This window comes from Falco rusticolus, chromosome Z (genome assembly GCF_015220075.1).
Source record: "Falco rusticolus isolate bFalRus1 chromosome Z, bFalRus1.pri, whole genome shotgun sequence".
In the NCBI taxonomy this organism is placed as follows: Eukaryota; Metazoa; Chordata; class Aves; order Falconiformes; family Falconidae; genus Falco; species Falco rusticolus.
In genome coordinates this window covers 4,534,225-4,557,133 of record NC_051210.1, presented here as the reverse complement: position 1 = coordinate 4,557,133, position 22,909 = coordinate 4,534,225, and the positions used below count along the sequence as shown (strand labels likewise).

Below are 22,909 nucleotides of genomic sequence, written 5' to 3'. Positions count from 1 at the left end.
TAGAAGAGTCAATAAGGGCACTTTAAACACCACACAGCTGCTATAGATTGATTCAAAAGAGATCAAAATCTTGACAAAGAAGCAGTTCCTGATGGAGTGTATGGTGTTTAACGTATATTTAGCTTAATACAATAGAATCATGGCTATTACATGAAAAACATAAAAACACTTCATTTTTTCCTTTCTTTGTTATAATCCAAGGCTTGGTTATTACATACTTCTATCATGTTCGAACATTATTCAGTAGCAATGGAAGCTTTACACTTTTGTCTCTAGCAGTTACCAGTATGTGCCTTAGTATTTAATCTGTATTTTTGTAACCTAACTGGAAAGAAGCTTGCCTTCTCAGATGTAAATTTTCACACAACCCACATACATTGTTTAACTCATGAATAAGAATTCATAATTATGCGCAGTACTTTCCATCCTATATCTGAAAGTGTTTCACAGAAGTGACTAAACATAAACTTTGAAATATGGCAACTAAGGTCATTTATCCAAAAGCCTAATCTGGAGGCACATGATCTTTGTGAGAGACCTTGTTATTTGCTCTTGAAGATTCCTCGGGGCCTGTACTGTTCTTGCTAAGTATTAACCCAATCTGGGCCAAAATGGAGAGTCTTTTCCCAGTTTAAGCCCCAAAACTCTCAGTCCTCCATGAGCAAAATACCCCTGGCAAACAATTCCTAATGCAATGCACAAATGTAGCATCGAGTTTTTCACAAAACAGAATCAGAAAACATTGCTGGTGTCTGTGCGCTGTCAAGGGGACAGAGACTTCAGTGTAATTCCTTCCTTAAAGGATTCTTTCTGCTTGTTATTGAGAGTCTATTCAGTGTAAAACACAAACACCAGCTCTGGAGCAGAAATCAGATTTCGACAGACTCTTTCCTCAGAGAAAATTGCTGTAACAAGCCACAGAGCTCTGTGCCCTATTGAGAGCTCTTTCTCTGACCCAACAAATGTTGCATTTGTTAATGCACAAAAGCAAAATTTTACAGGGACGTGCAGAGGTCTAACCCATCTAGAACTGTACAGAGCATGGGAAGCTGATCCCATAGGGATGTGGGAGACAATAGATTTGAGCCCATTCAGATCAAAGAAGAAACAAGAGCCTGTGTTTCCAGTTTTGTAGCAGGTTCCTAACCACTGGTTGTTATACAGAAAATCTGCAACAGCAGCCTTTTCTTAAAAGGGATGAGCTATTCTTCCTTGTCTTTGAAAGATTAGCTGTAGGAGGGGACAGTATGCCTGAACTAGTGCCTGAGTGCCCAGCAGGGCTTTGTGGATGGAGGTGTCTCTGCAGCGCCGGATAAGCAGAGAAACTTCTGGTGAGGGGTAGGATTTCCGAAACCCCATTTGCTTAGCCTGGGTCACTCAAAATTTCATCACACATTACTAGGTTTGGATCCTGCTCTGTAGCACCAAACTCTTCTAGTGCCCTGCACAGGAAACCCCAGATCCTAACACAGTGTGGATTCCACTCTGGAGGGCAGGTGCCTAAATAGAAAGTATTGCAAAATTGAGCTTTCTATACCCCTAAATCCTTTCTTTATCGAATCTAGTCCATAGCCCTTTCCTGTCACAAGACCCTTCCTTGCAGCAGGGTGCAGACTGTGCTTTATGGTTTCAGTGTAAGCTCAAAGCAATGTGGTTAAAAGGAAACGCTTCTTGTCGACCACTTTCCTACCCTGTCACTTCAAAAAATGCTTCTACTTCAAAGGATGCTTGGAAAGGTGAGCCCTTATTTCTCTGTCCCAGAGATACCTTCATTTGTAGCTTTCAAACCCTGGCAGGTATAGGGGATTCTGCCTTAAGTGGCTTCCTTAACCGAACCCTGCAACTGAGAGGACCTCCATAGATAACTGTATCTGGCAATTCTGGCTTGACCTGCATCAATGGTAAGGAGTTTGTTTAATAGGACTAAACTCATCTGGTAGTAATGCCCAGGAGGGATTCACAACTTTAGCCTGAACAGAGGTAAGGTGCTTCTGGGCTTGGACGAGGTGAAACACTGGATCCCCAAGGGTTATAGAATCCTCTCTTGTCTCTCCCACAGACTAAATTTTTCATTCCCTTCCCATTAAAGGAGTCTGAGAAATCCTCCTACTCCTTCTGTACAGTCTTTTTCATGGGAGAAATGTTCTTAATTCCACCTCCTCCTTCACAGAAAGTGATGGAGCAAAAGAGCTGACTAAACATTCTGCAGTTAAGCCTGCTTCCTACTGGTCTCCATGACCAGTTCAGTGGCAGGAATAAAAGAAGTACTCATCCATTCCTGCTACTGCTATTTTATTCTGGGGTCTTGTGATCTAGCATACCCCAGGCAGAAACAGGAATCCTGCCAAACTTTGGAATCAATGTAAGCAAGCTCTGCTGAAGTTTGTTTGAAAGTTTCACACTTCTGAGCAACTCCAGGCAAACCTCAGGATTGGGGACCTCTCTGCAGATACTAGGAACAAAATGAACACTTCAGAACTCTAGAAATCCTGTGCTTATTGCTTATACGCCTGTTGGCCTCTTCATGGAAAGGATCTTGTAACGTTACTGATTTTCACTGAAATTTTGGTTATATAGGACATTGCTGGTCCCTTTTGCTGCTGTAAGTGCTGTGTGAAAGCCTGGGCCCGTTGAAATCTGTCAGGATCTCTTTGCCAGGTCTTTGATTTTAGTGTATCAATAGTTAGAGGCAAAGCCACATGTATTTCAGAGCAATCTCATCTTCACTTTTATCACAGTCTCCAGTTTCTTTGGCACAGTCAGCTTCTGATTTAAAATTGAATTTTCATATTCAAACATAAAATAAATGTTAGAGAACCTGAAGTATTCCATTATCGTTCCATGTAATACACTTTACCTTTCCTCTAGATAGTCTTATTGCATTGTAAATGCTCTGCAGAGTTTAGGAAAGAGCTCTCACTGCTGTGGCAGCAGGCTGATGGCTGCAAACGGCCTAGAAGATAGTCAAGATAATGGAGTAAGTAAATGAGCTCTGTTTTCTTGCCACAATAATGTCAATAGGAAACACTGTTGTTCCATCTCTCAGTATAATGGTTTTGGGTTAAGTCTGTAATTGGTCCAAGCATCCAGCACAGCAGGATTTTGGGACTGGGAGTAGTGTTTGTGCACCTGTGGATTTCAGCTCCTTGTTAGTTAAGGATCCAGTGTGGTTCTTCCTTGCACACAAGCTGAGTGTGTTAGGAAAAAAAGTCAGAATGCTACTGACTTCTGAAGGTTTCTCTCGGATAGCCAGAACTTGATAAAAATTTACCTTTTTCTCAGTAAACCAGTCCCCAAATCCATCTTGCAAAGAACTTTGAAGTGATGAATCACGAAGGAATTCAGTCAGTCCTTCAGGTGGCTCTGAATTTGGGATTCGCAAAGAAAAAGAAAGGAAGAAAAATTCCCTTTCTTATATGTAGCATGGCTCTGTGAGACTCTGAGGCTGCCTGAGGAAACAGCTGTAGTATCTGGAGATACGAGTACCCCCACGCTATTTATTGCCTTTCCTCCATTGGAGGTTACCACCTTCGCAGCAGAGTCAGAGGAAGGGAATGCATGCCTACCCCTCGGCTGCTCCACCTCCACAGCTCTGGAATGGGGGGGTGGTCTCGGATGGCAGGGCAGAGCAGGCAGTCCTGCACAGTGATTCACACCACAGCAGCGAGAGCCACCAAGGCTGGTTAGAGCCATAGCTAAGGCTTCACCGAGTGGGACTCTACCAGTCACGCACACGTTCACAAGCATCCTTCACGTCCAACTCTGCCAAGTCCTGGAAGAAATGAAGTAGCCTGAAATCTTGCTCCATTTGTCCAGCTCTTCTGCAGGATTAGAGGACCCAAGCAGAAACATCTTTTGTAGCCCACAGAATTCTCTGTGTGGGAGGACTGTATGATTAAAGGTTTGAAGATCTCAGACAGTAGGGCTTTGGCAGGCCAATATGCCAATTCTTCTTTACAAACCTATAATTTCATCCAAAAAAAGAAATCCAGTTTTACAATGAAAACCCTTATCATTTAAAATACATTTTAGCTGGTTCTGGAAGAAGCTGAAATTTTCAAAAAGGACGTTTAGTTTCTGAATGAAGATTTTTGGTTGGTTGGTTGGTTGTTTTTTTCTTTTCTTTTCTATTTTACCTTCTCAGCCATGATTTTTCTAGTATCTCCATAAGCTCTGTCCTCAGTTCTGGTCACAATTTCTGACTAGATCTTGAGTCTGCCTCTGCCGCTTCTGCTTTCTCAAGCAGTAATAAGAATTAGAAGCTGGCTCTGTTTCTCAAGTTTTCTCCCTTCCCAAACAGCGCTGAAGCTGGCCAGTATGTTGGTAACAGCCTCCATTCAGCAAAGCTACAGAGGGCAGCACGTAAGCCAGTTTTTGCAGATGTATGCGAGGATGTCGATGTCTATATTAAACTTAGACTCCTTAGTGAGTACATTACAGTTTCCTTGCGTTTCCTACAGCACCACAATGACACTGGTAGTCACTATCATTCAACTTTTTATAGAGGGAGAACTATAAAAAGGTGAATTAACAAAGCCCATGCGGGAAGTTAGTAATAGAAGTAGGAGTTAAACTGCAGCTTCTTGGGAGCGTGCAGTAGCAGCTTAACCTTTGGATAATCTCACGTAAAGGGGCTGATCTTTTGCCTCCACGATGGTGCAATGTGCAGTAATGGAAAATTAGAATTCCCTTACCTGGAAAGCTTCCTAAATTCTCAAAACTCTTTTCAAGAACTGACCACTTTTTCCTAAGTCTGTCATTTCTGATTCTTCCCTTTTGAGAGAAGTGCTTACTTCTCTCAAGGGAAGAGCAGAGTGATAGAAGCAGTATGACTTTTGAAGAAGTTACACTTCAGGAAAAAGAGTTGCTTGAAGGACCAGCTTTTTAGGATAGTCATGCAATTCTGGAGTTTCTACGTAGGATTTTCCATGGGAAAACAAAGCACAGTTCTTTGTTTCTAGCAGATGACACTTCGGTAAGCAGACAAATGCGTATCATAGTCTAGAGATTTTAGCAGGTGTTTGAAGATGGATACAATTTTCACAAATGTTTCTGGTAAATAACAGAATTTATATAAATTGTTGGTCTAACAGGAAAAAAACAAAGCCATCTTAAATCAAGTATGAAAGTCTGCATAGTTTGAGTCATCTGTTTTCATAGCTAAAATCATGGGCCAATTTTTCTTCTCAAATAATGCTTGCTCACTCTTAACTTCATGGAAAGACTTCCTTCTCTTACTCCTTGGTGAAGACTCTATCAGCATAACAGTGAGTTGGTGGTTATTGCTTTGTGCTATTTAAGGCCTCCACCCTGCAATGAAACAGGAGGCTAGAGTTTCAGAGATCTAACCTCTTTTATAATTCACCATTTTTCAAAAATATATTGATTCGGACATTTTTACCAACAGATAAAACAATTATGGTACTATAAAAATAAAAGAGAATGCTCTTTTTCCTTTAAAAGGTACTGCTATTCAACAGCATTTGCTCATCATCATATTGTTACCTTTTTTTGTAATACCCTGTAATGTGATCTGCTGTAAAATATGTGTTCAGTTCTGGGGGGGAGGGGAATAAATCTGTTCCAAAGATTGATACATTCAGGATTTTTTATGGGAGGCCTCCAAAGAAAACCCAGGTGCTGAAGGAAGTGGTGTTCTTGTCTCAGTGGGTGGCATTTTCACTGCTGAGTCAGTACTGCACCAGCTTGGTGCTGCTGGACGTGCTCTGTTTTTGATGAAACGGGAAAGCAAAATGTTGTGGTAATCCAAAGATTCCCTGGCCCCATGGTGAAGATGAAGGTGTTTGCCCCATGGTCTAGGGAAAATTCCATCCCAAGTAACTTGTATCGTGTGTTACAATTTTATTTGAGGTACATATCATTTCTGCTCCTGAAAACTTCATTGGCTAGTGTAGCTACACAAGTTGATGATATATTCACCCCAGGATGGCTGCATTTTAATGATATGTGAAGCAGTGCTTAAATGTATAATTCAAGAATCAATTTGGGATCTTTTAGAACATAAATAATACTCAAGATATATGAAAAGTGTAATTCATGTCAGCTGCCATTCCTTCTGTAATAAGTCTTTGTGACAAAAGATTCTGTAAAATATATGTGGTCCTCTGCATGTCACATTTCTCAAGCATTTTGGATATGGCATTTAGTGTTAAAGGTTCCCATTTATATCATGGAAAAACACCAGCTGCCTCTGAAATAGTTAATTGTTTCTGCAGTCATATATATTAAGCCCTGCATATTTCAAATACTGTATGTTTCAAGAGATAGTAACACTGATGTAACCGACTTGGTAACGCCACTGTACATCTAGAATAACTCAACTGGTGTCTTTACAGCTGTTCCAAATCCAGCTACAGATTTACACTAGTGTAAATGAGATCTGACTTCAGCCTTGTATTTGTGTATATGTCTGACTAAATTAGACAGAAATGAAAATGTTGAGGACAGTGCTCCATCTGGAAGGGCTGGAGCCAGTGGAGAAGGATTATAGATAGACGAACATAAAAAGAAGGAGGGAAATAACAACCTGTTGATGGTTACAGTGTTTATTTTTAAGTGGCCTCATATTCCCTAAAGAGGCTGAGATGATTCTGCTGAACTACTGTAAAGTTTATTTTTCCATTCATATACTTTCTGTGTCTGGCAGCAAAACCTAGTACAAATCAAATACACTATGTCTCACAAATATCTTCATCTATTTTAAATATGCTCGATAAAGCTTAGAGAAAACCAAATTTAAATGCTCCATACACTGTAATGGTTTTGAAAAATCAGTGAAGGATATAATGGACTGATATTATGCTGTGGCCAAGGGGCAAGAGGGGAGTCAGGGATGCATCTGTTCTGGCTTCAGGTCGTCTTTGCACCCCTTGGCAGACCGAGTCTTTCTGCAGACTGGTGGTGCTCCTGCTAGTCGACCAGTGGATGTAGCCAGAATACAGAAATTTTGTCTGCATTGAGTCACTCCACAAATACTGAGCCTTGGGGAAATAGTGGAGTTCTATTTTCTGTAAATCCACCTTCCAAGATAGAGGATGGAAAACAAGGTACTTGCCTCTAGGCTGTGGTGCTAGCCTTCATTCTGCAGGAGAAGGCACATGTTTATGGGCAAGGCAGCAGGTATAAAGTGTGGTGGGAAGAACAGGAGAGCAAGCTGAAGTTTTCTGCCCTTACCTACATCTTCTGTATTTCCATTACTCAGAAAGAGTGCCTGTGTGACAGGCCTCTGAACCCTCAGTGAGGGGTTATAACCGTTGGGGTGCTCAAGGAGCAGCGATAATCCATGCCTAAAACAACAATATCCTGAGAATACCTCCAATCTAAGTAAATAATCTGCTAATTTTGTGTGTGAAGCACTGACAGCTAGTCTCTGGAAAGTTGTCAGGTTTTTTTAACACAACAGAGCAGAATTTGACTGTCTTTTCAAAGTACAGGTTTAAAAAACAGCTGCAGGGAAGTTTAATTTTAACACAGTCTTTGGGTGTAAAGGCTGCATTTGACAGTAAATTTGACTAACGTTTGAAAGGAATTTTGTTTGTCCAATGCTGATTTTTTTTCTTTTTCTTTTTAAATCTCACGTTATCTGTAGAGGTGATTCTACCAGAAGCTGTAATCACAACTAAGTTAGCATTGCATTTGTGTCACTAAACTTAACACGTCCAATTAATCTCGCACGTGAATTCATTTAGGAAATGCCAGTCTTGTCTGGAAAAGCACATCCCTTTTTCTATCTCCACTAATCCAACACACTAGCAATATTAAGCTGGTATTATACTGCATCGTAGCAAACGGAGGCTGGTCATGCTTGTGTGTGAAGGCTTCTAAAAAATCCCCCTAGATCTGAACAAAAAGGCGCTGAGAAGTGATCTAGTGGAGGGTGTGTATGTGTGGATATATATATAAGTGGTTATATATACACATGTATTTATGTATAAGTATCTATAAAGCACAAATGCTGCGTTCTTGTAGGCTGTGACCACATGACAGCCGAGAAGCGCAACAGCAGCACGGGTGAAGAAAAACCAAAAAAAACCCAAACCCCAAGCAGCCAGCCGTCAGAGCAGCGTGTCCCCAATCAGCGCGGCAGCCCCGGGGACAGCCATCTATGGCCATGGGGCAGCAGGTGCTGGCACAGACAGGTGCAGATGGTGGGGATGCGTGGCATTGCTGCGGCCAGGCCAGGGACCCGCTCCCCGCCGGGCTGCAGCCGCATCGCGCCCGCCAGCCAGCGCCGACAGTCACTTGATGCTCTGCTCCTGCTGTGGATTCCCCGGGGCGGCTGAGCTCAGCGGGTGCTGCTGCCCATCTCCTCTGTCAGGGCCAGGGAAATGCGATCCTTTTTGTTGAGGGCTGGCGTAGGGAACCTACGTCAGCTGCCCAGGGGGATTTCTGGGGTTTTCAGAACTTTTTTGCTCCATGGCGACAGACAGGAATAAGCCTGAAGGATGAGGAAATGTCCTTACTTCAAACTTCAGGAATTATTCAGATATAAATTCTTTTTAAAAGAACAGTTTACAAGTGCAATAATGGACAGAAGTCCTTTGCATGTCCTGTGAAATAATTGTAAACTTAGGAGCCTGTAAGTTGTAATTGTGGGCATTAACAGAAATTTTAATACAAAGCTTTAATGCTGGAGTCTTCATATGGTTTGCTTTTGCTCCTTTCTGAGAAAATCCAGAAAGATGTATGTTTTAGATTAGCTGCTATGAGATCTCTGAATCCGACATATCCTTCTTTGATTTATACTTACAAAGCCAAAGTTAGCCTGTGTCGTATAAGTCAACACTAAATAGAAAAGTGCTGGCGGGTGGGTAAGATTGAACATTAAAGAAAGGAACTGTGCTCGGTCTCTTCTAGAGAGCAGACCTCTGCCATCTCCCCACCTCCAGCCTCACCATCTCTCCAGAGGGCTATCCCAGGTGCAGCAGCCAGACAGCAAGGTGCATTTTCTTGTATGGATGCAGGAGACTCACTGCAGAGAGGCACAGGAGATGTGGTGAGGCTGGTCAGTCCACTGCAGACCCCCAGGTCAGAAGGAGCAGACTGTGCCTCCGGAGGGCTGCGCACTGCCCCGGCCCTGGGCCTGCACCAGGTGCACCCCCTTGCAGGGCTCTCCCATGCCCCAAGTCACACAGCGCAGCTGTGGGCAAAAAAGCAGCAAAAATCCCACTGTCCCAGTGCCCTTTCAAAAAGTCATGAGTTCATCTGGTTTTATACCGGTCTTACAAAATATTGCAGAGACGCCTTGGCACATGCCAGGAGCATGAGTGGAAGAGAACAGACTGAACGCTGTAAGCAGGTAGAAACCTTGTGTCCCGATGAGCTTGCAGCACACACGTATCATAACACACACGTTATAACACTCTGGCCGATCATTCATAAGCAAAGAGAAGCAGATGTTACTGGCAAAGGGTATCAGCATTGTTTGGTTCCACAAGAGGTGTGATTAGAGAAGGTACTTGAAGGAGGAGAGAATAATCACTTAACATGCAAAAATGAGAGGCAAATCCAAGCAGAGGGTTTGGGGTTTATTGTTGTGAAAAGCACACTTAGATAAATACATTTGAAGAAGACAGACGTACAGGACCAGACTCAGACAATGGAAAATTATTTTTTTCTTTGAAACTTCAGCAAAAATAAAATAGTAACAAAAAGGTTAACATGTGGTTACAGAAGTTCAGCTATTATATAAGCCTTGCAGCTTATTTCAAAAAGAATATAAACCACAAAAGCATTTTATGATTTATACAAAAGAGGTAAGAACTGTTTCGGGTTTCTGTGTTACTGGTATACATTTTTTTTGTGTGTGTGTGTAGAGCTTGTTAGATAACAGTAAGTATAATAATGTTTTATCTGATTCTCCTAAACGTGCAATTAAAGTACATTAGGACCAGCATACTAGTTTATGTTCATTATTAAATGTAAAAATCTAAGAACTCTACATTAATGGAACATAAAATTTGAGATTTTAGTTACACAGAAATCAGGGAATTCAGATGGATGGTTCCCATAGCAACCTATCTCTTCCTCTTTGTGTTTTTCATTTCACTACAACCTTTCATTACTTGATTGCACCATACATTGTATCTTGCAATTTCATCATAAAATTTCACCATTATATAACAGTGCAAGGGAAGAGAGTGAAGGTTGTCTTCACTCGACACTTTCAAACTTTAATGTTTCTGTTGCTCAGAGAGCAAACTGATCCTTAAATTAATCAGGCCCACAATCTGAACGTTTTCTGGTTTTTGGGGGGGACCTCCATAAATTTGGCTGGGTTCCTTGGGATGGTTATAAATAATAAACACAATAGCATATCATTCCTTGGTAATTGGCTATTGTCTGCCTTGCCACGTAGATACGTGGCTCCAGTGAGCAAAAAAGAGACCAAAGCATTTTTCATTTGTGGCTAAAAGATTTATCCCATGCAGATACAGGAAAGTAAGTGATAGTGGAAAATGGAGGGCACTTGTGGTTTTTGTCTTCTGACAGTGGAATATAATTTACCAAATTACAACTCTGTGGATTATCATGGTCACTCATGGGGTTATCAGTTAAAGATCATTGCGGTGGCTTCTAGACAATGTAACAGATACGGGAATTTGTAGAAATAGACCTGTAATTCTGAATTTTTCCATACTTTAAATTTTGATTACAGACAAAGAGCCAGTGCAAGTGCATTTTTTATTATGTGAATTAAGATATTGATTCACTTTGAAATAGTTAGGTCTTTGTTGCAGAGGATATCAAAATATCAGAACAGACAGAGTGGGCTGGTCTGAACCATTTGGGGACCTTACCAACTGATCTGGTCTTTTTAATTAATCAGCTGTACTGTGAGCACTTCCAAGCCCAGCTAGCTGTGGCCTCTCGGGCCCTGGAGTGCTGTGGGAAGCAGTCCCACCGCAGATGAACCTGTGAAGAAGAAAGGAGATACTCTCTCTAGAAAGATGAGCAAACTAAAGGATAGGATGAAAAAAAGATAAATTTCTAACCCCGTCCACTCTTTCTGCTAAAGTAATGCTAAAAGAAGAGGATAATACTACGGAAACAGAGACTGTATTAGGAAAATCAAAGTCTTTTCCTCCTCAAAAGCCCTCAAATTGTGATGATTTCCATTGCCTTGATAAAATCAGACCTGGCTGTTAGTGCCATATTTTCTTTTGTGCTTTTGTAGTGATGATAAATTTTGCATGAAATGGAAGTAAATAGTTGTTTATACTTCATTTTACAGCAGCCAGTATGTCACTAAGTCAGCACTTCTCCTCTGAGATTTGTAGAGGCAGGATTTAGGCTAAATTGCTGGCATATGAGATTTCAGCCAAGGGTTGTTTTCCTTTAACCATTTTGTTTTTCAAATGCCTTGGCTGATTTTAGGTTACTGGAGTCCAATATAATCACTTGTTTAATTGCTTGGAAGAAGTGGAGCTTCCGTAGTTCAAAAAATGGCTTATTTTCTTTAAAAATAACTGAAATCTGGCTTGGGGTTCTCTAGAATGCAATGCGCTATACAATTGTGTAATTTTATCCTCTTAAAAATTCCCTGAATAGTCATTAAATCTTTGGAAACTAGCTAATCTCCAGGAGGATGCGATAGGTCTGGCTGTTTTCCAGGGTTTGCAAGAGGCTGTGGCAGCTTAACATGGTAAGAAAAATGGTTTCTAAATCGCTGCAAGACTGGGCCAAAGATTCTAGCCTGCTGAAACCCAGTTGGTCTTCTTAATGACTCCAGCCTTCTCTGATGTCCAGAACCAGCCTCTGCTTTCAAAGGGTGGCAGAGCAGAGAAAAGGAAAAATTGACACCGAGCCCAAAGAGCGGACCAGTTGGATGAATCAGTTAGATACTGGTCAGTGCCACTCTCAGTTGTGCTGTACTGAGTGTGCTGCGTTGTGTTGAAGCAGAACAATAAAGGACCTTTATGAGAGGTGTAATGTGGTAGGTAGCTATGTGGAGGGGAGTGAAGTAACAAGTGAGGCAACAGAACAGGCAATACTGTAGCCTGCGTATCGAGAAGCCAGAGATCATGCAAAGTTCAGGATCATTGTGTTCGTCCTGAATGCTGCTCAGGACCTCAGTGCAGAGGGTAAGTATGTCACTTTCAGGCTGCTCGCCTTTCCAGAGGAGTTCTGTGTACGTCCGTGTGTGTGTTCACGTGCCTGTGCACTCTGTCAGCCTCTTCTTTTCCATTATAACGTCTTCATTTTTTATTCGGCACCAAGCAAATCTGGTGCAAAGGGAGGGGTCTCACAGACAATGGAATTCCAACAAGTTTATGAAAATTACATGTTCTTGTGCAGAAAAAGAGAATGAGAAATTACTCCCAGAAAGACTCTCAGCTGAAGGCAGTGTTGCAGCTTGAGTCCTTACAGAAACAACACAGATTCAGCAGAAGGATGGGTAGGGGGCAAGAGAAGCCCTGAGAGACCCAGCTGCAGGAAGGCTTCTCTTGACATTGCACTTTACCCCAAAACGCAGTTCACAGGGAATCAGGCACTAGTTCCAGCACTCGCAAAGCTAGGAGCTGTGCCCCTCACTGCAGCACGCTTGTGGAAATTTCTGTTGCCTAACCTTACCCCAGCTCACTGAAGAACATGTTTTTTACATTGGTGGTTTTTTTGGTTTTTGGTTTTTTGGAGGGGGGGAAGGATGGGGGGGGAGAATTGCACTGCGTTAGTGAGTTTGATTAACCATGTCAGCCAAGGTACCAGCCAAACACACTGGATTAATAGGTTTTGCAAGGGAGAGGTTTGCCGAGGTTTGCCTCTAGTCTTCAGGTCTGAAGTTAATTTTGGGTAGAATGCAAACATGATTTTACTAAATTTGGTCTTTGGCTTTTCTGGTGAAAATAGAGATTGCTTCTTCTCCACCCAGTGTGGCAACAACCTGCTTTCTAAGGGTATGAAAATAAAAATAATTATGTATGAAAATAAAAACTTTGCTATGTTGACATAGAACCTGGTCTCTTTTTGGAGACTGCCGTAAGGCATTCATTGGGTTACATTGTCTTTCCGCCTCTGAACATCTGAAAGATGACAGTGCATTCCTGAACCTCTGCAAACCACAGAATCGACTTTCACATGAGTGCAGAGTAGAGTTTTAGGCATTGGGTGCTGAGGACAAAGTGCATCTTCTTTCACCCATACACAGGCTTGTGAATGCTGCAGACAAGGATTTGGGAATGATGGGGAGGAAAAGATGCAAAGAAGCTGCAAAACATCCCCCCTCTTTTGATATTGCCCTTCATCTGGGTTATCTTCATCTGGTAGGACAACAATTGTGCAGCTCCCTTCCCTCACCTATGCCCATTCAGTCGGAGTTGTGTTGGTCTCCGGGGAAAACAAGAGGTCTTTGCTATTTGTAAACAGAGGGGCTGTCATCTCAAAGGGTGGATCTGAGGATGCCATCTAATCCCGACCACATCAGCATCACTCCTCAGAGACTCCGTGAGAATCAGCAGGACTGCATCAGTGACTCAGATGAGCTCAAAGGTCCCAAGAGTGCTGATCTGGGTTTCACTTCTGGACAGCTTGATCCAATGGATCTTGAAAGAGAATATTTTATGTATTCAGAGGACAAGTGTTGTACGAAGGGAAGTTGAACTGTGTTATATGAAGGGAAGAATGTTAGCTGAGATAGATTAGTTATTCAGACGTAAAAGAAAAAATTCTCTTTTAATGTATCATATTTTATACATTAAGTCTACCAAACAACAGCTGATTGCAAAAGCCTTCTTTATAATTGTCATGTTTCAAGCTAGTAGCAGTAGAAATCACGTATGACTATGTCTGTGTCCTGGTTTTGCCTAAGACATAGTTAATTTTCCTCTCAGTACCTGATATAATGCTGCGTTTTGGATTTGGTGGGAATGCTGGTAACACAGTGATGGTTTTAGTTGTAGCTGGGTGATGTTTATACTAAATCAGGGACTTTTCAGTTTCTGGGGCCCTGCCAGCAAGAGGGCTGGGGGGGGCACAAGAAAACTGGGAGGGGACACAGCCAGGACAGCTGATCCCAACTGGCCAAAGGGGTGCTCCATACCATAGAACATATATAAACTGGGGAGATTTAGCCAGGGCCTGCCCATTTCTGCTGAGGGACTGGCAGGACATCGCTCAGTGGATGGTGAGCAACTGTGTTGTGCATCACGGGTCTTTTCCTTTTGGATTTTGTTCCTCTCCCACTCTCTCTCCTTTTCATTATGATCGCTGTTGCTGTTGTTATTATTATTATTTTATTTTATTTCAGTTATTAAATTGTTCTTATCTTAACCCTCAAGTTTTTACCTTTTTCCTCATTCTCCTCCCCATCCCACTGGGCCAGGGGGAGTGAGCAAGCAGCTGACTGGTGCTTGCTTGCCAGCTGGGGTTAAACCACGGCAGTCTGTTCTGCTAGTTAACATTTAAAAGACAAAAAAGAGATAGGAGGGAATGGAGAAGAAGTGTAGAGAATCATTCAGGTTGGTTTAGCTTCTTAAGGCTTGATTCCAAAGAATTTATAATTTTGTCTGTGTGTCAGTAGTAGCTCACGGGATTAGAAGTGAAGTCTGTGCAGACACAAAGTTTGGACAGAAAGATCTGCACTGAGCCAGCCTACCAAAATTGCCTAAATCTGCTTCTGAGGTCCGCAACATGAGTTTGGAAGGCTCCAATCTCTTAGGGCAGATCACCGTCATTTTGCTGCGTTGATGGAAATGTGAGGTTCAAGGAGTGTGCCTCCACAAGGAGAACAGCTTTATACCTTTTCCAGGAATAAGAGGGCTCTGTTCTTAAGTCTTCAGTAAAATGCAGGAAAAGAAGCCTAATTTTTAATGAATAAATAAAATTATACAGAAACAAGGTATGATGTTATAATACTTAAGAACTTTAGCAGTGGTAAACTGGGCATTGCCATAAAGAAAATAATTAGGAAAAGTACTTTTCCAAAAAGAACAAAAACCTCAGATGAGGGGCCGCCATTCTGCAAAGGCAAAAACAAGCCAGTTAAAGCATCCCACACGAATACACAGCACAAGCATAGCCACTTAGTAACACGAGTGCTATGTGATCTATACATTGTAACCAAGGTTGTTCGGCCAGGTTTCAACTCAGAACTTCTAACTGCAAGCTGTGTAATAAAGTTTATAGACAGCCAAATGGACTCTTTGAAGACTTGCTTCTAACATTCTTTTACTTTAATGTAGCCCATGACTGTTCTTTGGTGATCTGTCAAGGTGGATCAATTAAAAACTATTTGAGGCCAGACAACCATTCTGAATTGTTGGTTACTGATTTAATTCTGTTTTTAAGCTTTTTCATCTCCATTGTTTATCTTGATGATGATGACCATGGTTGTGAGGGCTGATTTGAGCTGCTGAACCTGAAATGCATCTGGCTTGACTTTTCACTAAGCATCTTTTTTAGCAGTGCTTTTTCCTGTGCATTAAGCTTCAGCACTGTGCATTTGTAGCACTGTATCTGGAGTCAATAAAAAGTAAACACCATGTCTAGAAGCTCTTAATCGGTATTTCACAGCCACATTAGCAACTGTGTCCTCCCTCTTGTCCTACCAAAAACATACGCTTAAGAATGGCAGGGCATTGCTAATGTCATCCCTTACATCCAATTCAAAGGAATAATTCAGTTTACATACTTCTCTTTCTTCTGTGGAGAATATGAATTCCTATATTGGTTGCCTTTGGGTTTTTTCATTTCTTCCTTCTGTATCATTCTTTAGAGGAAAGGCAAACACCAGGGTATTCCACTGTAAACAGTATGCAGCCTTTGCTTTTAATGTTCATTCATTTCAAATGGATAAACATGTTAGAATAGCTTCCATTTTGGGTGGGTATCTTAACCCCTTAACACTGTCGGACACGGGGGGACAGGGGGTGGGTACTAGCACAGGCACTTTGCCAGATTGCCAGCTTCATTGTTGTCACTGATTCCAGTTTCAGAAAAGCAAAGCCTGCACAGTCCTCTCTTGCCGCTCGCGATTGCAGACCGACAGCATCAGCGTGGTGGATCTCTAGTCACTTTCTTTCCTTAAAGCATGATGTAAAACCTGCCACCGCTGGGCAGTTTGTGTTGCTGTAACACTGCTGAGTCTTTCTTGCAGCCTGTGTCAAGGACTGAACTCTCCGAATTGTTTATTTCAGACATTGAGAAAGAAAGGACTTAATGGCTGTGACAGTCCAGACCCCGATGCAGACGATTCAGTAGGTCACAGCCCTGAGTCTGAGGACAAGTACAGAAAAATTAACGAAGATATTGATCTAATGATCAGCAGGCAAAGATTATGTGTAAGTACCCTGAGCTCCCTTTCATTTTTTTTTTACTTTTTGATATTTCTCTGAACCTGGCAGGCATTGAACAAGAAAGAAAACAAAGGTTGTGAAAGCCCCGATCCTGACTCCTCTTACGCTCTCACCCCACGCACTGAAGAAAAATACAAAAAAATTAATGAAGAATTTGATAATATGATCAAGAGCCATAAAATACCTGTAAGTACCAAAGGTTAGATGGCTGTCTGCTGATAACTGCTGCAGTAACAAACCATAACCCTTTCAGTTCTGGCTTTGTAAGGAAAACATTTCAGCTGGAAACAGGCTTTAATAGCCCAATGTATAATCAAACACTGTGGTCAGAAAATTCCACACAACGTATTTTTCTTCCAAGTCTCTGCCTCTGACACACAAAGCCTACTATAGGTGAAACTTACAAAAGGAAGTGAAATACACATATATACATTATATTCACTTGATTTACAGAACTGCTTTACCACACCACTTGCCCAAATTACACCTGAAAAATAATGATGGAAATCTTTCTTTGTGGACAGGCTAACAAACCCACAGAATACTTTCTGCGGTGATATAGGAAAAATGGTGTAGAACTGAAATTCCTTTATATATAGTAATCAGTGTGTTCCGTGCGTGTCACTTCAGTTCTCAAGTGTCTCTGCTGAACTCAGTTGCAGCACTGAAGGGTTACAGCTACTTGCTCGCTGCAGAGAAACAAACTGCATGAGAGCCTAATAGCAGGATTCAGACATGTTTGTGTGTTGGGGTGATTTTACAGCTTTGTCAGAGAATTTGCTTTGACCTCGTCAGCATTTCTTTAATGCTTTAACATGAGCTAAATTTTGTTTTAACCAAGTCAAAATTTCTAACCATCAGTCATATGCCTTGCCAGATATCTAAGAGAAATAACTCTGCATGTGCTATTTTGTTTGCACAAGACACAAGGGGAGAATACTTTGTCATTATGTTTAATACTACATTTATAAAGCTGACAAAAAAAATGTGGAGGTATGGAGGTTGTTTTTGACCCTTCTTCCAAATGTGTGTGGAAGAGATGGTAGTAAACCGAAGATTTGCCCAGGTCCAAACAAGCATCCAAATTTGCATAGGTAACTGCTGGCTTCTGAAAGAGATCATTTGGGTGTGTTCCTTCCTCATTCCCACACATAGGTTGTATGGATAGCTGCCAAAAAGGATGTCTATGTACCCAGAATGAGCAAAGCCTCTTCTGTAACTTTAGTGAATTGTGTGTAAAAAATCTGATACCTGAGCTGAGAATACCTCTCAAGGATGCTCAGGTTCTGTCTCAGGCAGTGTAAGTGTCCTTTACATTAATTCTCAGCAGAAAGATTTTCACTCCAGTTAAATAAAATTTTGAGGATGTTCTCCATCATGGCAAATGTATTTTCAGGGAAAAAAAAAAAAAAAAAGAAAAAAAATATTTTCCCACAGACAAAATTACATAAAATTTGATAAATTAGTATTTTGAATGGCTCGTTAAGGACGCTCAACATGTATATAAAATAGCAGGGAAGAATACATATATATTCCATCCCTTTTTATTTGCTTCTTTTGCATAACTGTTTTTCTCAGGAAAAAAAAAAAAAAGGTTCTAAAGTCACCATGAATTTTGTTTGTTATGATGGAACTCAGTTTGACAAACGATGACTGCAACATTTAGGGTGACTGTTGTAAGCTGGAACGCTTAACCGTTTTTCACATCAAAATCTTACCAATTGCCATTTCTTTCCTCTTTCAAGGATGACCTTTGTTTTGTTCAAATCACAGTGACAGAATTTTCAGCCAGATAGTATGTAACCTAGCCCTTTTTCACCTTAAAAATTGTTTGGGTTGGCCCTTCAGAACCTCTGTTTATCTCATGCTACCTGTTTTGGTTCCAACAAAACAGCACATGTTGTAACCATTTGAAATCTTAAGACATGGAAGAAAAAAAAAAAAAAAAACCAAACTTGGAAGAAAACTCATTTCTGTGGTACTGAGTTCTATCACTTTCTTTACCTCCATAAGCATTTGGGGAAATCATCTTTTCTATAAAACTAAGAAAGTTCTGGGAATTAAAAACACAGTTGATCTAAACATGGTACATCACTTTTGTCCTCCCAAAAATTAATGGACTTTCCCTCTGGTTTCTTTCATTAAATTTAACATTTTGACATCAAATATAGTCCTACCTGAGCTATTAACTTGGTGATTAACTTGCTTTTCTGAGCTGTATTTTGGGTACAATGTAACTTCCTACCTTGCAGAGATGTTACAAGGTCCAGTGTATTATGTTTTTATGAAAATTACTTCAGAAATGCTTCAGAGATATGGAACTGCAAAATGTTACCATTTCTTTTAATGTAAGACAGGATATCCCTTCTCTGAGTGCTTCACATGCAGAGCTCAAGGTCTGTGTGCTCCATCAAGCTGCTTACCGCAAAAGGAAGAATCAGTAGATATTCTCCCCAAATGCAAAAGGAGGTCCTTCTCTTGGCATACGCCAAGACGTAATGGGCAAGATGGAGTTCAAAGCTAGCACATAGCAAAAATTTGTAAATATAAATACTATATATATAGCTATATAGATATATAGATATATAGATATATAGATATATAGATGTATAGATATATATAAAAATACATTGTGTATTGTATATTACCTATTATACAGTATACAATAATATCCTTAACTGTACAAATGAGTGTATCTTCAAGGAAGTCAGGGAAGTCATATTCATGTACTTGGGATCATCAAAGGTGGCCAACAATGTTGGGGGGAAGAAAGCAAAATCGAACAAAAAGTCACCAAGTCAAGTCATTAAATCACTACTTACAAAATATAGAAAACAATGCAATGTCTGCGCCTGGTCTTGTAACATAATAAAGCTGCTGCCAAATGAAAACAAAATTGGCTTTTGCTCCTAACAGCTAGGGCCAATAATGTTTCCTCAGATAATTTTCTGGGGATAAGTACTTATATTGTTCTAAAACATCTGATAATAATTAGACATTTACTTGTAGTTTTCATAAGAGTGATGAAAGCAAAGGAGACAGAAATAGTCTACTAGAAGGGAGCTGTAAGTATCTCTGTCTCTAAATAAATGAAGGCCTGGTTGAACATGGGAGGGATAAAAACAATATTTAACACAGAATGTTTGGCCCATTAGTTTCCAAGGACTTTCTGAGTCCCCAGTAGTCTGCTTTGCACAACGTACCACAGCTTGTGGAGCGTGCATCTAAGGCAGTGCGTGCTGTACACTGCTGGAGTCCTCCTAGGTGAGCCATCTGCCCTCCTTGGCAATGGTGTCCAAAGGAGAAAACAATAAAAAAATAAAAAAAAATAAAAAATTAAAAAAAGGCAAAAAGTGGCAAACGACATATACATTAGAGTAAGGCTTTGCCTATGTTAGTAAATTAGCAAATGGCAAAGGACGTAACGAGGCAGCGGGAGGTGCTTATCTCTGACCTGAATTGCTTGAACAGCCCCTGGCATGCTTTTGGCACCAGCCAAATAACACTGTCCCAGACAATTTCTGAGCTCTGTTTGGTTGTTAGCCCAGGCCAGGAACAATTCCCAATTGTCAGTTTATATGTAGTCATGATGTTTTTGAGGTTGAGAAAGTTTAATAGTATGGACATGGGCTGCTCTGTGGCCTCAGATGGCCTCAGTTCCTAAGCAAGTTTGATTTACTAATATAGATATTATGCAAGTGCATCATAAGCTTTAATGTCCGTCAGCCCTCGCTGGAATAGATATGCCCCGTGACTTACCACCAAGAACAACTAGGGAATCTGCAGGAGGTTGCAGTTCTTGGTGAAGGACATAAAATACTGTAACAAAATTTGGGCAAACAGAGCAAAACTGTAGCTAGAGACTTACTGTTTATTATTGGTGCTTATCCAGAAAAACTTCTCCCTCTAACCTTTGACTCCTGAGGAGAAAAAATAAAAATACTGTATTCCATATATAGTGTGTATTGTACTGCAAAGCAGAGTAAACTGACTTTGTCCTGATAAAACTGCCTACAAAATACTCTGAAAGGAGATGTAAGTATATCCGGACAGTAGGTAAAATGGTGAAAATGAAACCATTACTACAGAAATTAAGAAAATAATTTAACTAATATTAAAAAATATTTTTAAGATGAAAGCTAAGTAGTTGATTCAGTGACTTTTGCTCCAGTGATGACTTGTTAGACTGGAATCCACAAGGGCAACCAAGACTGGAGCTCTTTTGCGCTACGCTAACATAGAAAAATAAGATTCCAGCCCATAAGGGTTTGGTTTGTACATGGAAGAATGACAGAGCACAATGATGAAAGCAGACAAGCCTGCTGAGGATTGGCAAGACCTTCAGATTTGCATTTGTACCCATGTTTTAGTTCGGATAACAGAAATTGGGATTAGGAAAATCAGTTAAGAAAATAGAGGCAATGTTGGTGCCTGCCCAGGCTCAGAGGGCAGACTTCACAGATCTTGTGACAGAAGCGAAGAAGACATTTTGCAAAGTGCTCCCCAGTGGACAACATTCCATCTGACATGGGCTGGCACACAAGCAGGCAGGATCATGTGCTCAAAGCTACCAGGCAGAGACACCACCACAGCCCTGAACGTTGCAAGAGACTCTGTGTTGGCTTATTCATGTCTCACATTGGGCTGGAGGTGGAGCTAAGACATCTATCCTCGTGTGAATTCACTGGCTAAAACCTTTTGAAAAGGCAGAAACCAGCAGCAGCAGCTGACTGGGAGCTTCAGGAGCAACCATGAATTTCTGACTTACAGGGGATTTGGGAACCTTTTGGGTCCTTCTGTGGCCAGTGAAGAGAATGCCTTACTTCAAAATGTTCCTTCAGGTTGACAATATGTTTAGATTATTCTGTGTGAACCTATTTCTAAGGAGCCTGGACCTCAGCTGTGACATACACTGGTACTCTGTGTGCTACATACTTTGCAAATTTTCCTTTGAGAGACAAGCCACACATGCAGCTAGCAGGCTGGACTTCAACTGCAAGAACATCTGCAGGCAGAAATAAAAAAAAAAAAGTTGCTTCTGAAAGAAATAAAGAACATACTTCAGCAATTACATTTTTCACCACATAATCATTTATTCCCTTTTTTCTGTTTGTGAGACACAAACACTGGCATGTTTCAGGACCCCTACACAGACTCAGCAGCACATGTAGTTTCGCTCCTTGCACACTGAACATGTAGATTCCCAAGTCACCTCTCTCCTGCCCTTCCCACCTCTACTTCAACCAACCAACCCTACGGAAAACACAGCCCTTGGGGTGCACGTCAGCTTCTCGGCAAAGGGGAGGGATGGCGTGCGGCCCCCAGCTGGGGGGCAATGCCAGCAGGTTCATCCACTCAAACACCCCACCTCACCCCAGACCTTGTGCCAGGGCCATCTCTCACAGTATGGGCTACGTACAGGGTTTCAGAGCTAAATTAACACCTTGAAATAAGTCCCGAGGCATTTGTGTAACGTATCCTTCACATCGTACCCTGAACTGAAATCTTGCTGTGTGTTTCAGTGGTTAAGACAAGTAATTCCTCTGTATTTAGAGAAAAGTTATGTCTGCCCCTAGAAAGGGGAGGAAAAAAAAAAAAGAAAAAAACCAAACCCTAAGGGATAACTGTAATTTGATGGCCAGCGCTGTAATACGCAGGGCACAGCCAACAGCTCTGGCCAGCCAGAGAAGAGATGAGTGGGTGGCACAAGGTCAGGGCGCCTCTGCTGCCTGACACAGCAGATTATGTGTCCCATTCTCAACATACTCCCTCTAGGTCCTTGAAGTCTTACCAGTAATACCAGCTGCCAACAACAAAATCAAAATCTGTGAATTCCTCCCTCTGAAGATGTTACGAAGCTGGTTTGAAGAATTTTTTGACGGGTTTAGACTCCTGAAGCTTATAAGATTTTTAAATAGTAGATTAAGGGGGACTTCATTTGCATTTGGGTATTTGAATATTTTATATTGTATCAGGTAATTCTGATAAAGTTTTATTGCCAGTCACAAAGGCAAGATATTAATTATTTTAAAAACAAGTAAATTAAATACAGAGTTCTAATCTATTTGGATGCCACCAGAATGATAAATTTTAAAGAAATCCAGGCAACTGCCACCCAAGAAAATCCCAACCACCACACCCACCAATCCACCGGAAAAAAAACTGTGTTGGGCTTTGTAAAAGCATAATAAGAATCAAGTGCTGCATCTCCTCATACTCTGTGTCACAGCAGTTCATAATCTGGTTCTTTTTTGGCAGGGATTCTTGCAAACAAAAGTGGCTCAAGAGAGGGTCCTGCCTTAAAGTATGAAAACAGTACACTGAAAAGGTGTCACCAAATGCTAACACACCCCACAAACACACACCCCACACGCACACAAAACAAACAGCCAAAAATCAACCACAAAGAACACAAAAACTGGTGTGTATCTGAATTTCTTGTATTTGCTACCTGTCCCTGCAAAGAACCTTGTTTCTCTTAAGCCCTTGCAGGCTAAGATAGAAACTTTTAAAAAAGTAATTTACTGTGTTGGTGCCTTTAACCAGATTTGGGATCATTCTGGTTGCTAAAGCAACATAAGCTGAAATTAAAGTTT

At 41.1% G+C, this 22,909-nt stretch overlaps 1 protein-coding gene across 1 annotated transcript in view; it reads left to right on the top strand.

The window, feature by feature from the left end:
• MEF2C (myocyte enhancer factor 2C) overlaps positions 1–22,909 on the top strand; it is a 121,232-nt gene that overhangs the window by 66,348 nt on the left and 31,975 nt on the right. The window contains exons 3-4 of the mRNA XM_037373734.1: positions 13,406–13,602; positions 16,060–16,298. Of these exons, the coding sequence (XP_037229631.1) occupies positions 13,406–13,602; positions 16,060–16,298 (436 nt within the window). The remainder of the gene's footprint in view (positions 1–13,405; positions 13,603–16,059; positions 16,299–22,909) is intronic.